This window comes from Carcharhinus amblyrhynchos, chromosome 11 (genome assembly GCF_965287045.1).
Source record: "Carcharhinus amblyrhynchos chromosome 11, sCarAmb.v2.hapA, whole genome shotgun sequence".
Classification (NCBI taxonomy): domain Eukaryota; kingdom Metazoa; phylum Chordata; class Chondrichthyes; order Carcharhiniformes; family Carcharhinidae; genus Carcharhinus; species Carcharhinus amblyrhynchos.
Genome location: NC_137334.1, coordinates 48,373,004 through 48,388,549, shown reverse-complemented (window position 1 = coordinate 48,388,549; position 15,546 = coordinate 48,373,004). Strand labels below are relative to the sequence as shown.

Below are 15,546 nucleotides of genomic sequence, written 5' to 3'. Positions count from 1 at the left end.
TCATGACCTTGCATTTTCTTTTCCTTCAGATAATTCTCTTTTGAAAGCAATGATTGAATCTGCCAAGACCACACTCTCAAGAAGCACATTACAGATCCTAACCCTATTGTATGAAAGCATTTTTCTTTTCCAGATTGTAAAAATGCATCAAACATCAAAAATAACTGACTAATTTAGGGTCTGAGCACCATATACACTGAATGAAGAAACACGTGTATATGTTATCAGGAACATACAATTTAATTTTGTATTAACTAAGGTGAATGATATCAGTATCGGGAAACACAAAACTGTTTGAAACCAGCCTCAAATAATATCAGATAATTTCAGGCAAAAATATTCAGATAATCTTCCAAAAATATATCTTCTGTTTCAACTTGGAAATTCCAAAACATTGAGTAAAATGTCTTGTTGAACAAAAACTGCTTGTACGTTAAAGAAGACCCTGGTTTTGGGAAGTCGGGACATCTGGAGGCTCCTGCAAACCAAATGTCAAATTGCTGGGCCTCGCTCAGAACAACAGCCAGAAAGACATGTGGTGGACTTCCTGGCCATGAATTGCAGTAAGTCCTGCAGTTTTACATTTGGTTTGCAGACAACTGTATAAGTTTCATACTTCTAGGACCTGGGGGGTAGTTTTACAACCCTCCAGGTGGGTGTATTTTGAGTGGGGGCACATAAAATACATCAGGTGGGTTGCCCACTGCTTTCCTGCCCAGCAACCTGGTCCACACAATATGAGAGTGGGTAAGGTGCCCCATATTCTGCCCACCCTTTTAGGCCTGTTGTGGGCCTTAACTGCCCAATTCAGGAGCAAAAAAGAGCCTACACTGGCATAATATGCTAGGCAGTGGCAGGCAGGCGGGAGTGGGAAGGCTGTTTTTTCACCAAACTTGGTGAAAGGGTGGGAAGGAGGGGGAAGGGCGTACATCATTAGGGGTGCACTATGCGCATCAAAGGCACCCTCTCTTAGATCGCACCTCACTTTGTGCCTCTCTTGAAAAACTCCCATGGATTTACATCCAAAAAGGCAGATGGGATTTGACTTAATAAGCCTGCTGAAAATGGTGATTAATTTGGGTCTCATTTGATACAACTTTGCTTCTAAACTGATCTAGTGTAATTGATGTCAACACGACACAAAAGAGTTCTACTTGAAATATTTGAAATATTTCACCTTGAAGAATCGAAATAAACCATTAAAGTAAGCAGATCTATAGATCAGCTAAATATATTTTATTTATGTTATTTCAAAATTATACAGAGTATGTTTAAAAATGTATTCGAAATGAAAGCAAATGTGCAAACTGTAGAATAATCTTATGTTAGGAAGCAGTATGTATATCAGCTGAATTATTTCCAGTTATGCATTGGCTGTAGCAAGCACACATCATGACCTGGAGGCATCAAAGGACACCTGGACAGCCCATTTGTTACTCTGCAAGCCAACACCACAAACATAAGAGGCCTCCGTGCTGTTCCCTGAGCCCACGCTGAGCTACTAGGGGAAATTTCCTTTAGTGACAGGTGTGCAAGGTTGGATTTATTACCTGCTGTAACTTGCACTGCCATTCTAAATAAACTATGATTTTTATTGTCCCTACCAATTGTAAATAATTAGTTACTACACAGAATTCTAGAGGATAAAGTATATGCAGTTTTGTTTTGCATCTTACAGTTTCACAACCTTTCCTGATATTATCATGTTGAGAATTATTGAAAAAAGTTTGGATATAATGAAGGATAGTTTCTAATTTATTCACAGATTATTGAAGTTATCTATTAGCCTTCATACTTTCTGATTATATTTTAGTTTTGATGAAGTGATTTTTGTACAGAATATTATTTAATGCAAGATATGGTACAAATATAGAGCCCTTTAGCGTTCAAATTGTGAATAAATTAATGGCGGAATTGACTGAAAACTTGCAGATCGATATTAGGAATACTTTAATACTTGTAAGCAATATTAAAAGCCCATGGAGATGGACATGAATGAAAGAGCAAGAAGCTAAAAAAAATCACAGGGGCACTTCATAGAAATAAGTTTTAGTGTTTTTTTTCTGATAGCAAAATTTAACAAAGGTTAATTAATTATTTTCAGGGATTATTTGTTTCTTATACCTTTCTATGGTTTACTTTAAAAAATCCATTAGGCTGTATGTGCTTATTCCAATGTATTGTTTACAAAAATTGGCACTAAAAATATCGGTTGGTCAAATTTTACTGAGAAATATAAAATCATTGAATTACCTATAGAGTCCACTTTTAACTATGAGTAAAGCCTGGTCCTCTTGGAATAGGAGGAGGAGGGCTCAATGAATCATCTTCCTCAGGGACTGGTTCAATAGATGACAGTGATTTGTAATATTCATCTTCAATGTCCAGCACTTTGATTTGACTGTGATAAAGAGGAAGAAAGGTAACTTATCAGCATGCATAACAAAGCTTTTCACATGTAAAATACCCTCTATTAATCATGTCAATCACGTAATCTTAAATTAAAGGGGTTGTTTCATGGAGACTCTTTATTCTAATTTTTAGAAGTATAAAAATACAGAAATCTAAAACACAATAGTTTGCTTTATTTACAGTTGGAAAGAACTGAGAGTATCTGTTTACCCAAGTTTTCTTGGCTTTCTTTTACTCCCTTGGTATTGTAGGATTCCCTGTGGAGAAGGCCAAGAACACACAGTCAACAGCAGAGCAGCAAGTCGTTAATTTTTAATTCAAAGTGATTTTGTGTTGAATGCAAGCAGATGCTGATAATATCAGAAGTCACAGCATAATTTTTTTGATCAAAGAGCTCAAGTGAGCCTGATGAAGCATGCATCTTGCTTGGCTTTGATAAACCACATCAATTATTCACCGTGACGGCAGACATCCTGACATGAAAGCAACAGATAAAGAGCATAAGCACATGTTCACGAAGACAGACAGAAGAAGAGCATGGGGGTGGGGCTGGAGAGGTTGGGGCAGGTATTTATAATGGTATTATCATCTGGACCCAAAGTCAGCAAAAGAGCTTTATTGCTACTTTGAACTCACATTTAACTGGTTATAGTACAGGCTGTCCTCAGGGCTGTTCAGCATTTTGGGCTGCTGCATTCGTCGACGAGGCGTTCTTAACTGTTTTTGTTCCATTTCCTTTCCTGATCCTACAACATTAAATCAAAATGTTAACTATTCAATAACCAAAAGCCATGTCCACTTGTCAACTGCTAATTTCTCCATTTATTTTCTTGTCTCCACAGCTCATTCTTCATTTAAATCCCCCCCATTAACAGCTAATCAAGGATAGCAACATGAATTTCCAAGAAAAATACTGAAAGATTTTGAACTCATAGATAGAAATGTTCCTGCATTTCTGTAACAAAATCTTGATTGCAGCAAATTGCAGATTCTTAATTCCTAGCTTCCAGCCACCATTTTTGTGTCATTTTCTTTCCTCTTTAGTCCTCTTCCACACATTTTTTACCACTTCCACCAGATCTCTATAATCAGCTGTTATAAATGCATAGAGCAGATAACTTGAACCCCAAATTTCTTTCCTTTTGTTTTCTGCCATACGTGTCCCAACAACCTGACTAATTGTATATTTACATTATCAGCCTGCCACCGCAATCTTAAATAAACAAGCTGGCACCAGTGCTGCTCAAAAATGATAGAAGACTTACTAAAGGAGGCAATGTTCCAATGATATTGCTGTGACAAGTGGAAACAGATATGTTTCTTGGCCATTTTAGGCTGAATGGTTCAGCCCACCCACATAGGAACCAAAGTAGATTGATTCTCTAGATAGTCTGGACATATCTCCCAAGTCAGTCCTGGCACTATTTGAAGAAGACCAGAAAGTTCTCCGAGTGTCCTAGCCAATATTTATCCTGCAACCAACAGTACTAAAATAGATTAGCTGATTATTGCTGCAAGCTTACTGTCTACACACTGACTGTTGCAATTTTCTGCGTTGCAACTGTGATAACATTTCAAAAGTAATCCATGGCAATGAACTGCTTTGAGCTCATGAAAGGTGGCACAAGGAATCTTATTTTTTTCTTTCTCTCTCTTATATATGAATGGCACCCATAACAGGGACAAATGCGTAACATTTACATGAATCAATCTTAAAGCGGAACAAAGCTATAGGATTGAGAGCTCACTGCAGCAGGTGGCTGCGCAAATGAATATCACCATATACTTCAACAAGTCACTTCACTATCATGTCACAAATGAACACCCAGCAAACAGATTAACCAGTTAAATTATACATTTATTCAAAATTCAAAATGTACAGCCAAAATTTGCTTTGTAATATGTTTCAACTGTCAGCTTGTCTCAGATTGCAGTGCTGTCGTTAGAAGGTTTAAGCTCCAACATACAACTTCAGTACATAAACTAGGTTGTGTAATATAGAATAAATGCTATATTGTGTAAGATGCTGCCTTTTGGCTGGGATGCTAAATGAGACCATCCTTTTCCTGTGTGAGTGAGTTAGGTGAGCTTAAAGGATCCCATGGCATTATTTAAAGAACAAGGGATTCTCCTTTGATAATTCAAAACAAAAACTAAATTTTATTTGATGGTCTACTAAATTACATATTAGGTAAAACCCTATTCCACAAGGGTGGGTGGAAAAGTGGCAGGACTGTGGTGGGAGGAGGGGAATGGTTTTGAAGTCTGGAAAATCTGAAATCTGACCCTAAACTGTCCTGAAGGTGCTTACTTGCAATTTAACCATTTAACCTAGGAGATTTGGAAGGCATGCTAGTAACCTGTTCTCCAGAGGTGGGTCAGTAATTTAAATATGCTAATGAATTTCCATGCCTTAGGTTTGACTAGATTTGACACTTAGCAGCTGTGGGGAGAAGGAGAAAAATATTCATATGAAGTCCTGCTATGAAATTTGGCAACAGTACACCTCACCTGTATTTTCTGCATATGGCACACTGAACCAATACTTGGAGATCAAAGAAACAGTCCTAGGTACTCAGATAACTTTCCAGGATGGGTTCAGGGTGGTCTTCCTGGTCCCAAGAGGAAAGTGAAAAAAAAATTACCTTCTTGGGTAGTTCCTGGCTCAGATTCCGCTTCCTGTTAGGTTGGCCTGGTGGGAAAATGACAGTGTTTTCCCCGTGGAGGGACTGGAAAATGAACAGTTGAACCCCTATTGTATCTTCAGAGCACAACCTGCATATTTAATGATGAATGTGCCAGTTACTGGTGCTTGCCTTTCCTGATGTGAGTCATAAGAGAGTATAGAACGCTAGGAAGAGGACTAGACATGGTTCTCCAAACGTTTCTTAATTGTTAACCATAATAAAGAAAGTGCTGGGGATCAATGACTCACAAGTCACACAACACTGAATCACATTGTAAAAAAGCAAAATATCATGGATGCCGGAAATCTGAAGTAAAGAAAAGAAAATGCTGGAAATACTCAGCAGGTCATGCAACATCACAGAGAAAATAGAATTAATGGTGGAATTTAACATTACGATTGGACATTTCCTGTCCAGACTGGTGGCACTGCTGCTGACTGGATCTCTAGGAGTCCTGGGGCAATTAAGTCCCTAATTGGCAGCATTTGCTTCTGCATCCTATTACGTGGGCAGTACCCTCTGTGAGCTTCCCCCGGCTGTTGATTCCCTCTCTTATTATTTTGTTGCTATTACACTGTGGGCCTACTCTCAAAAAGATGGATTTCTGTAGTCCCTTCCTTGAAAGTTTTGTTTTATATTCATTCATGGGATGTGAGCGTTGCTGGCTGGACCAGCATTTATTGCCATCCCTGATGGCATTTAAGAGTCAACCATGGCTGTGAGTCTGAAATCATGTGTAGACCAAACCAGGTAAGGACAGCAGATTTCCTTCCCTAAAGGATATTAGTGTACCATATGGGTTTTTCTAACAATCAGAATAGCTTCATGGCTATTATTACTTTTAATTTCAGATTTTTATTGAATTCAAATTTCACCATCTGCTTGTGGTGGGATTCAAACCTAGGTCCCCAGAGGATTATCCTGGGCCTCTGGATTACTAGTCCAGAGATAATACCATTACACCATAGCCTCCCCAGCAGGTCAAATTTGTAATATTAGTTTAGAGACCACATGTCACAAAAATCAATGCTTCCATCTTCAAAGTTGAGAATTTTGTAGCAAATATTGTTACAAAATATGCAGAAATCACATGGGCCCAAATCTTGAACTTGTAGGAGACATGTGATTGGCGGTCTTGGAAGTGGAAGCGATATGTGTTTTTGGATGCAATCAAGACTGCAAGCATGATTTCACACTGGCTAGCCAATTAACTGGCAGCCTGCATGAAACAAGCAGAGTTACAAACAGAACAACTTGTTGCCCAAAGATATTAAAAGTAAGGATTCTTCCAGACTGCATGTGATTAACGTTTGAATGGACACCCAATCGTGATTCCAAAATAAAGGAAGGTTTGATTGGATTTACTCTCAACAAGGGAATTTTACACAGATGGACCTTGTCACAGCATGAGGGGGCTGCTATAAGCAGAAGCTGGTAACAGTGAATGAAATTATGCATTGACTTGAACAAGAGAAGGCAGGAGCACCATGAAAATGATGTGAAGAATGTCATGGACACCATTAGAAATATGGATAATGCTTTGATCCTTCCTTGAAAACATCAGAGCCAAGTTATACCAGCACCTGTAGTCTAGGACCTTACAGAGACCAAAGAAAAGGGAGATGGAACATTCATGATTTTTTTCAGAAATAATACAGCACTTGGATGTCAGCTTTCACGATCTATTAAGAAAACAAAATTGAAGAGTTTCAAAGACACAAGCAAATGTATGGTAATCAAAATAAAGGGTCGGGAGATTTCTCTAAAAGAACTGTATTGAAAGATTGAAACATATTTGCCAAACAATTATCTGTTGGAGTAATAAAAAAGGGGGCATTGTGACATGCTGGTTCATACATTGTGAATGTTACCTTTGGCTCTGACTAATCATGATAGATCCCTCATCAAGACAAAACATTGCTCTTACACTTCCTTGAAAGGTCAGTCAATCCAGCCCCCTCCATTGATATAATTGCAAGTGGGACAACAGGGTCTGGGATACTACGGCACTGATTCATGAAGGCACAATCTACATTTGGACAGTTTGTTGACCAAATACTGAGAGCTTTTGTGAGACAAGCAAAAATGATAAGTCAAGAGTAATCTACTTGCTTCTGGATAGACCAACAGCATCAAGAGTGGTGAAAAGGAATGGAGATGAGTTGGAGGAATGCAAATCAATAAAATGTTTTCTCTTGACCAGAAATGAATGAAGTAGCAGTCAAAAATTTTGTCTTACTGTGACAGCAAAGAAAACCTACTCCAGTCCCTCTATGAAAGATAGTGCAGATCTACAAGAGATCATTGATGACATAACACTCTTAGTTGGATGTGGAAATATTGTCATGATCTTCACCAAAACTGATCTGGAGGTGGTATCAATCCTAGCACTGTTCTCTAACCAAGAAGAAACCAACATATGAACTGCTTCATAGTCAGTGCATTGGGAGCCAGTTCCAATGAGCCTGTTGTCATAAACAGTCCTGAAACCAGTGTCTTTGTACTGTTTTGGGCATTTTACAAGGACATCGATGCTAAGGTCTACTTTTACACAGGGAAAGAATACAATGTGTATATAACTGATGCTCATCATATCTTTGATCATTTTGATAGAAATGTGTGTTTGATTGGATTTGATTTATTATTGTCACATGTATTAACATACAGTGAAAAGTACTGTTTCTTGTGCCCCATACAGACAAAACATACCGTTCATAGAGAAGGAAATAAGACAGTGAAGAATGTAGTGTTATAGTCATAGCTAAGGTGTAGAGAAAGATCAACTTGATGCAAGGTAAGTCCATTCAAAAGTCTGACAGCAGCAGGAAAGAAGCTGTTCTTGAGTCGATTGGTATGTGACCTCAGACTTTTGTATCTTTTTCCTGAAGGAAGAAGATGGAAGAGAGAATGTCCGAGGTGTGTGTGGTCCTTAATTATGCTGGCTGCTTTGCTGAGGCAGCAGGATGTGTAGACAGAGTCAATGGATGGGAGGCTGGTTTGTGTGACGGACAGAGCTACATTCATGACCTTTTGTATTTTCTTATGGTCTTGGGCAGAGCAGGAGCTATACCAAGCTGTGATACAACCAGAAAGAATGCTTTCTATAATGCGTCTGTAGAAGTTGGTGAGAGTCATAACTGACATGCCAGATTTCCTTCTGAGAAAGTAGCGGCATTGGTGGGCTTTCTTAACTATAGTGTTGGCATGGGGTGAACAGGACAGATTGTTAGTGATCTGGACATCTAAAAACTTTCTACTTCATCCCTGTTGATGTAAACAGGAGCATGTTTGCCATTACATGTTCTGAAGTCGATAATCTCCTTTGTTTTGTTGACATTGAAGGAAAGATTATCGTTGCACACCAGTTCACCAGATTCTCTATCTCATTCCTGTACTCTGACTGGTCAATGCTTGAGATCTGACCCACTATGGTGGTGTCGTCAGCAAACTTGAAAATTGAATTGGAGGGGAACATGGCCACACAGTTATAGGTGTATAAGGAATATAGTGGGGGGCTGAGAACACAGCCTTGTGGGGCATAGGTGCTGAGGATGATCGTGGAGGAGGTTTTGTTGCCTATCCTTACTGGTTGTGGTCTATGTGTTAGGAAGTTTAGGATCCAGTTGCAGAGGGAGGTGCTGAGGCCCAGGCCATAGAGTTTGGAGTTGAGTTTCATGGGAATAATAGTGTTGAAGGCTGAGCTGTAGTCAATAAATAGGAGTCTGACATAGGTGTCCTTGTTATCTAAGTATTCCAGGGTTGACTGCAGGGCCAGGGAAATGGCATCTACTGTAGACCTGTCGCAGCAGTAGGCAAACTGTAGTGGATCCAGGTGGTCCAGGAGGCTGGAATTGATACGTGCCATGACTAGCTTTTCAAAGAACTTATAATGATGGATGCCAGAGCCATGGTCGATAGGCACGCTGCTTGGTTTTTCTTAGGTACTGGGATGATGATCGTCTTCTTGAAGCAGACAGGAACCTTAGATTGTTATAAAGAGAGGTTGAAGATGTCTGTGAATACCCCCACCGGCTGATTCGCACAGGATCTGAGTGCACGTCTTGGTACCCCATCCTGGCCAATTGCTTTCCGTGGGTTGACCTTCAAGAAAGCTGTTTTGACATTTGCAATGGTGACCCCAGATGCAGGTTCATCCATGGCTTCCAGGATGGAGGGCATGCTCTCATTGGCCTCTTGTTCAAAACGAGCATAAAATGCAGTGAGCTCATTAGGGAGGGATACTTTGGAGCCGGCAATTTTACGTGCCTTCATCTTGGAGCCTGTTATGTTTTGCAGGCTATAGTTAGGGGGGGGGGGGGGGGGGGGGGGGGGTCAGTGTGGCTAGCCTGGGACTCTAGCTTGGTCCGGTACTGTCATTTGGCATCTTTGATGGATCTCCTAAATCGTATTTGGCTTTCTTGTATAGGTCAGTGACGTCTGACTTGAACGCCTCAGACCTGGACTTCAGCAAGCAGTGGATATCCCTGTTCATCCATGGTTTCTGGTTGGGGAACATGCAAATCCGTTTCTTTGGCACACAATGAATTCAGTAAGTGTGCAGAAGAATGTGTGTTGCTCTCTTTGAGTTTCACTGTTTTTCAGTATGTGATTCAGTGAGTGCTCTGTATGGAATAGGGAAGGTGGAATCAGTGAAAGCCCTAATCACCAGCAAAGAGCACTGAGTAACAAATAAAAATTTAAGGCCAAGATCTGCCATTTCACAATCTTTGTGAAGAACCAGAGGCATACATTGTGAGCTCTATGGCCAGGTTTGATGTAAAGATGTGAACTAGGCCAGATGGCAAATGTTCAGGGCTGGAAATTATGCAAAGAGCTGCTTCCTATCAAACAACAATTCATTGTATAAGCGTATAAATAGAAATTTAGAAAATAGGAGGAATAGGCCGTTCAGTCCTTTGAGCCTGCTCTGCCATTATTATCATGGCTGATCATCCAACTCAGTAACTTGTTCTTGCTTTCTCCCCATATCCTTTGATCCCTTTAGTCCCAAGAGCTAAAGTGTGCAAGTTACCAGTCTGCAACACACAAGCGATATATTTAGAACTTGCTAGAATCCAAAGGATCCTGGGTGGAAATTAGAAAATCATAAACTTCACAAATACTGGACGACATCTCCTACAGTACCAGGAAGTGAAATGGAGTTTGCACATTGTTTATGCTCCTAATCTTCCCAGCAAACTATCTTCCCTTTACACTTGCTCATGTGTAGAATGTGAGAATGCTACATATTTGACATCTAGGGCTCAGGAATAAATACCCTTGATTCAGATTGTGATGCTTCAGAGAAAGAGGGCATGGTGGCACAGAGGTTAAGTATGGCTGTCTCACAGCACCAGAGACCCAAGTTCGATTCCTGCCTTGGGTAACTATGTGGAGTTTGCACATTCTCTGGTCTCTGTGTGGGTTTCCTCTGGATACTCTGGTTCCCTCCCACATTTCAAAGATGTGCAGGTTTGGTGAATTGGCCATGCTTAAATTGCCCCTTAGTCTACAAAGATGTGGTTAGATGGATTAACCATGGTAAATGTGTGGGGTTACAAGGACAAGGTGGAGGGTGGGCCTGGGTAAGGTGCTCTTTCAGGAAAGTTGGTGCAGAACCAATGGACTAAATGGCCTCCTTCTGTACTGTAGGGATTTTATGAAGTAGGTAAATGTTAGACAAAATAAGTAAATAAGTAATAATGTCTGCAAAAAAAAGTATGGTTGAAAAATACCTTCCCAACCCCCACCACCTAAGCCACCAATCTCTCTCCCTCACCTTTATGACCTAAGGGCTATTTATAGCTAAATGGGCAAATATGAGCATGTAGGATGATAATTGAGAGAAAGTATCTCCCTGAAGTTTAAATAAGTGGTTGCTATGACAGCGTTTGTCTTTAGCAACAATATGAAAAATAACTTAAGATTTATGAGTGCATCATAAAATAATTCCACATTTCAGATGTCCTCAGTCATCCTTCTTTTTGACCATTTCTTATATCACCCATGTTCAAAAGCTACATGGTGGATACGTTATCATTGCCAGTTTTTATGTTTCTCATTGTTTTGGCAAGTTCTCAGTAACATTCAATTTTTAGACTATGGAGTGCTTTTGATTCAGATACATATTTTAAACACCAGCTCAAGGCACTTCCCAAATGGGAATACAAAATTCAAACAAGAAAGCCGCCATCAGCCAGTCTAAGATCTTCTGCTGGACTTTCCACAGAAGGCCGCTGCTGCTCCTCCTGGTCATCATGTTCCTTGTCCAAGGTTCAATCTAAGCAGCCATAGCACTATCCATCCTAATTAGATGTCCTCAGTAATCCTTTTTGATCATTTCTTATATCACCTATGTTCAAAATTTAGCTGCATGGTGGATACGTCATCATTCATACCTTCATAGTGCAGAAATTAGCCTCTCACTGCAAATACTTTTAACACACCTTTTCCAGTAGTAAGTAAGAAAGCAGCTGTGGATATTGCCTATTCATTTCTGTTCCTTGCCTAACTTTAATATGGCTCATGAATTGATGTTCTCCTCTCACCTTGAGTCCAAGGCTGTCTTTTCAGAAAGTCCAGGAAACCCATGCACGCACTATGAAATTTAAATGCCAGTTAAAATATCATGACAATTCAGTGATTTAAATATTCATGTTGCTAACCTATCTCTCTGGAAGGATTATTGACACACAACTGAAGTCATCCAAATTAAAACCAGAAGATGCCTGTTGGGAGCAACTTCCAAATGCACTGACATTTTTGCCAACCTTAAACCCCATCCCACATGTGGACATGAACATACCATGAAAATACCCCAAAAAGTCTGTCAGGTTGAAATTGTTTCCTCTTGTATATTCACAGTCCACACAAGGGGAAAATGCACTCAAGTGTGTGTTTTGGCTCATACAAATTTACAGAAGTTGGCACAAATGACATGTAAATGGTGCCATTGACATAGAAAACTGTCCATTCCACTTTACAGAGTTGTAATTAGAGGAAAATGAATGCCACACTGTAAAAAGGAACTATGGGAGTGGAAAGACATTTTTTTGTCAACTCGCTGTTTGATATATGGAGAAACCCAGCAACTTGGTTAAAAGTCTGCAAACCAAACTACTGTGAAATCCAGAAAAACTGGAGTTTTACTGATATGATGTGCAATGAAGAAATCACCTCTAAAAAGTCATACCTCAGTTCATTTTAGAGAGAATTTAGCTGTAAACTGACATCGTCCATATTTTAAGGAGACCACCTTACTTTTGGAGTTTAACCAGCTAGAACCGCACAGTTTACCAGCTTTGCCTATTGGTTGTTCAGCCAGAACTTTTCCACCAATTATGAAATCTGGCGTAAAAAGTTACCAGAAACAAGGGGGAATAATCCCATTTCCCAACCCTAACTGTTGTCTTCCAAAGTTCTCTTGATTTGGGGACCATTGTTTCAGATTAGATAGCAGTTGTATAGATACATCTGCTTTTTAAGACATGCGAGAGAAGAAAACCAGAGAAACCATGTACACATGGAGAACCCCAGAATTATAGGGAGTGGGATAGCTTGGTCTTGGGTTTAGACATAGCTCAGCACAACATTGAGGGCTGAAGGGCCTGTACTGAGCTGTACTGTTCTATGTTATTTATAGGCCAGTTAGCCTTATGTCTGTTGTTGGGAAGTTACTAGTGTCTATAAGTCAAGGAAAGGTGCCTAAACACCTGGAAATATTTCAGCTGATCAGGGAGAAACAGTCTAGATTTTTAAAGGGTAGATCATATCTGGCAAATCTAATTCAAATTTTTGAGGAAATATCTATGGCAGTGGACAAGCAAATGTTCATGGATGTTATTTATATGGACTTCCAAAAGGCATTTGATAAAGTTCTTCATAAGGGACTGTCAGCTAAAGTTGAAGCATCTTGGAATTGAAGGCAAATTATTGACCTGTTAGGAATTGAGAGAGAATAAAGATAATGGGCAGATACTCCAATTGGCAGGAACTGACCAATGGTGTCCCACCCAGGTCTGTGTTGGAGCCTCAATTATTAATATTTATTATGACTTCAACGACAGGAAAGACAGTCAAATATCCAGATTTGCGAATTATATAAAGATAGGCTGTATTATAAGCAACATGGGTGGAAATGTAAAATTATAAAGAGATATTGATAAATTAAATGGATGGTCAAAATTGAGGCAAATGGATTTCAATGTAGGCAAATGTGAGCTCACCCACTTTGAGAGACCAGGGTGCTTTCTAAATCATGAAAATATAGAAATAATGGAGGTGCAAAGAGACTTGGGAGTCCAAATACATTGATCATTAAAAGATCATGAACAGATAAAGAACATAATCAAAAAAGCTGATGGCATGCTAGTCTTCTATACAGAGCGCCAGAACGCAAGGGGCAAAAAAAAAAATATGCTTTGCTACAAAAGCCCTGGCTAGAACACACTTGGGGTACTGAAAGCAATTCTGGACACACACCTTTGGATGGTTTACCTGAATGATACCTGGACTCCAAGGTTTCGGCTACAAGGAAAGATCAAATAGCCACAGCCTGTATTCTCTGGAATTTAGAAGGTTAAGGGGTGGCTTGATCAAAATTTTCAAGATATTAAGGGGAACAAATAAAGTAGATTGGGGAAAATTATTTTGCCAATTGGTACTTAAGATTCAGAACAGGTCACAGTGTCAAATGTTAAAGCTACACTTCTTAGGAGTGAAAATATGAAAAACTTCTTCATGTAGTAGTTTGGAACCCTTTTCTGCAAACACTAATTGATGCTATATTAATTGTAACCTCAAAGAAAATTAATAGACTTTTGTCAGACGTATCAAGGCTGTGGAACAAAATCAGGTATATGGCTATAATTTTACTCAGTAGGAAAACAGGCTTGAGGGGATAAGTGGCCTTCTCTTTTTCTTTGTGACTATTATCGACCTCCACATTAATTGCACAGATAGCTGATCAATCACCAACAATACCTTAAGAATTACACACTTGTCTGATCTTGGTATCAAATTATTGCTGACAGAGGATTGGCTCAGTTGTATTGCCAAAGTATAGCACCTTTAAGCCTCTGAACCCCAAGGCCTTGCTTAGCTCGTGGAATCATCGTAGAAACCCTACAGTGCAGAAAGAGGCCATTTGGCCCATCAAGTTTGCACCAACCACAATCCCACCCATTCCCTCCCCCCATCTCCCTACAAATTTACCTGCTAATCCCTCTAACCTACACATCTCAGAACACTAAGGAGCTATTTTAGCATGGCCAATTAACCTAGAAGATTGTGCATATCGACTCAGACATCAAGTTTTTACAGAGATGCAAGAAAGCAGACAAGATACCAAAAGGACTACAGATCACAAACCCACTCAGGGCAACCTATAACACAGACTACGCTGAGAGACTTTGCCGTCGCACCTCTCTCACACTCCTCAACCACCTCATACACCAGCTTTACAGCAAACGCCGCACCCTGGAAACTAAAATGGAACACATATTCTCAACTTGCGCTCAGGACACAGACCAACTGCGAAACTCTGCCAAGCAGATGAGACAAAGAAACTACACCACCTACATGCACACCAAGAACAGGAAACTTGAAAAACTTGGCATCACCATCAGCAACAACCAAGCCTCCCCCAGCACCACAGTAGAAAACAGCACTACCGCAGGGAGGTCCATTGTCAACTTGTCGGACTACACACTTCAACCAGATGAAATCGAAGTTCTCAGCCGAGGGCTAAATTTCTGCCCCACCACCAAAATGGACCCCATCAATCTCGCAGCAGACACAGAGGAATTCATCAGGCCAATGAAGCTGCGGCAGTTTTTCCACAAACCCCAAAAGGCCAACAGCGAACACAATGAGACAGCCGATGAACCAGAACAGCCGACAGAGAGATCCACAGTGCAGCAACCTAAGAGGAAGGAGTCCAATTGGCCTCCTCCGGAAGGCCGCTGCCCTCGACTGGCCTTGTATGCCCAAACCATCAGGAGGTGCTTTAACACCAGATTCATCAGCTGCACTCATAAGACAGCCCCGAACATCACCCAAGCACAACGCAACGCCATCCACGCTCTCAAGACCAACCGCAATATTGTCATCAAACCAGCAGACAAAGGAGGGGCCATTGTCATACTGAACAGAACGAATTACTGTAAAGAAGTATACCGACAACTAAACAATGAGGAACACTACAGACAGTTACCCACAGACCCAACCAAAGAACACAGTCGTCAATTCAACAATCTGATCAAGACCTTTGATCCGGACCTTCAGAGCACCCTCCGTGCTCTCATTCCATGTACTCCCCACGTTGGAGATCTCTACTGTCTCCCAAAGATACACAAGGCAAACACACCGGGCCGTCCCATCGTATCAGGCAATGGGACTCTGTGTGAGAACCTCTTCGGCTATGTCGAGGGTATCCTGAAACCCATTG

General features: G+C 40.4%; 1 protein-coding gene across 7 annotated transcripts in view; it reads right to left on the bottom strand.

Moving 5' to 3' along the window:
- myo3b (myosin IIIB) overlaps nt 1-15,546 on the bottom strand; it is a 542,791-nt gene that overhangs the window by 33,935 nt on the left and 493,310 nt on the right. For all 7 annotated transcript variants that reach the window (XM_080199029.1, XM_080199032.1, XM_080199033.1 and 4 more), the window contains 3 exons: nt 3,049-3,158; nt 2,623-2,669; nt 2,254-2,401 (listed from right to left, as the gene is read on the bottom strand). In XM_080199029.1, coding sequence (XP_080055155.1) covers nt 2,269-2,401; nt 2,623-2,669; nt 3,049-3,158 — 290 coding nt within the window. In that variant the 3' untranslated portion in view covers nt 2,254-2,268. The remainder of the gene's footprint in view (nt 1-2,253; nt 2,402-2,622; nt 2,670-3,048; nt 3,159-15,546) is intronic.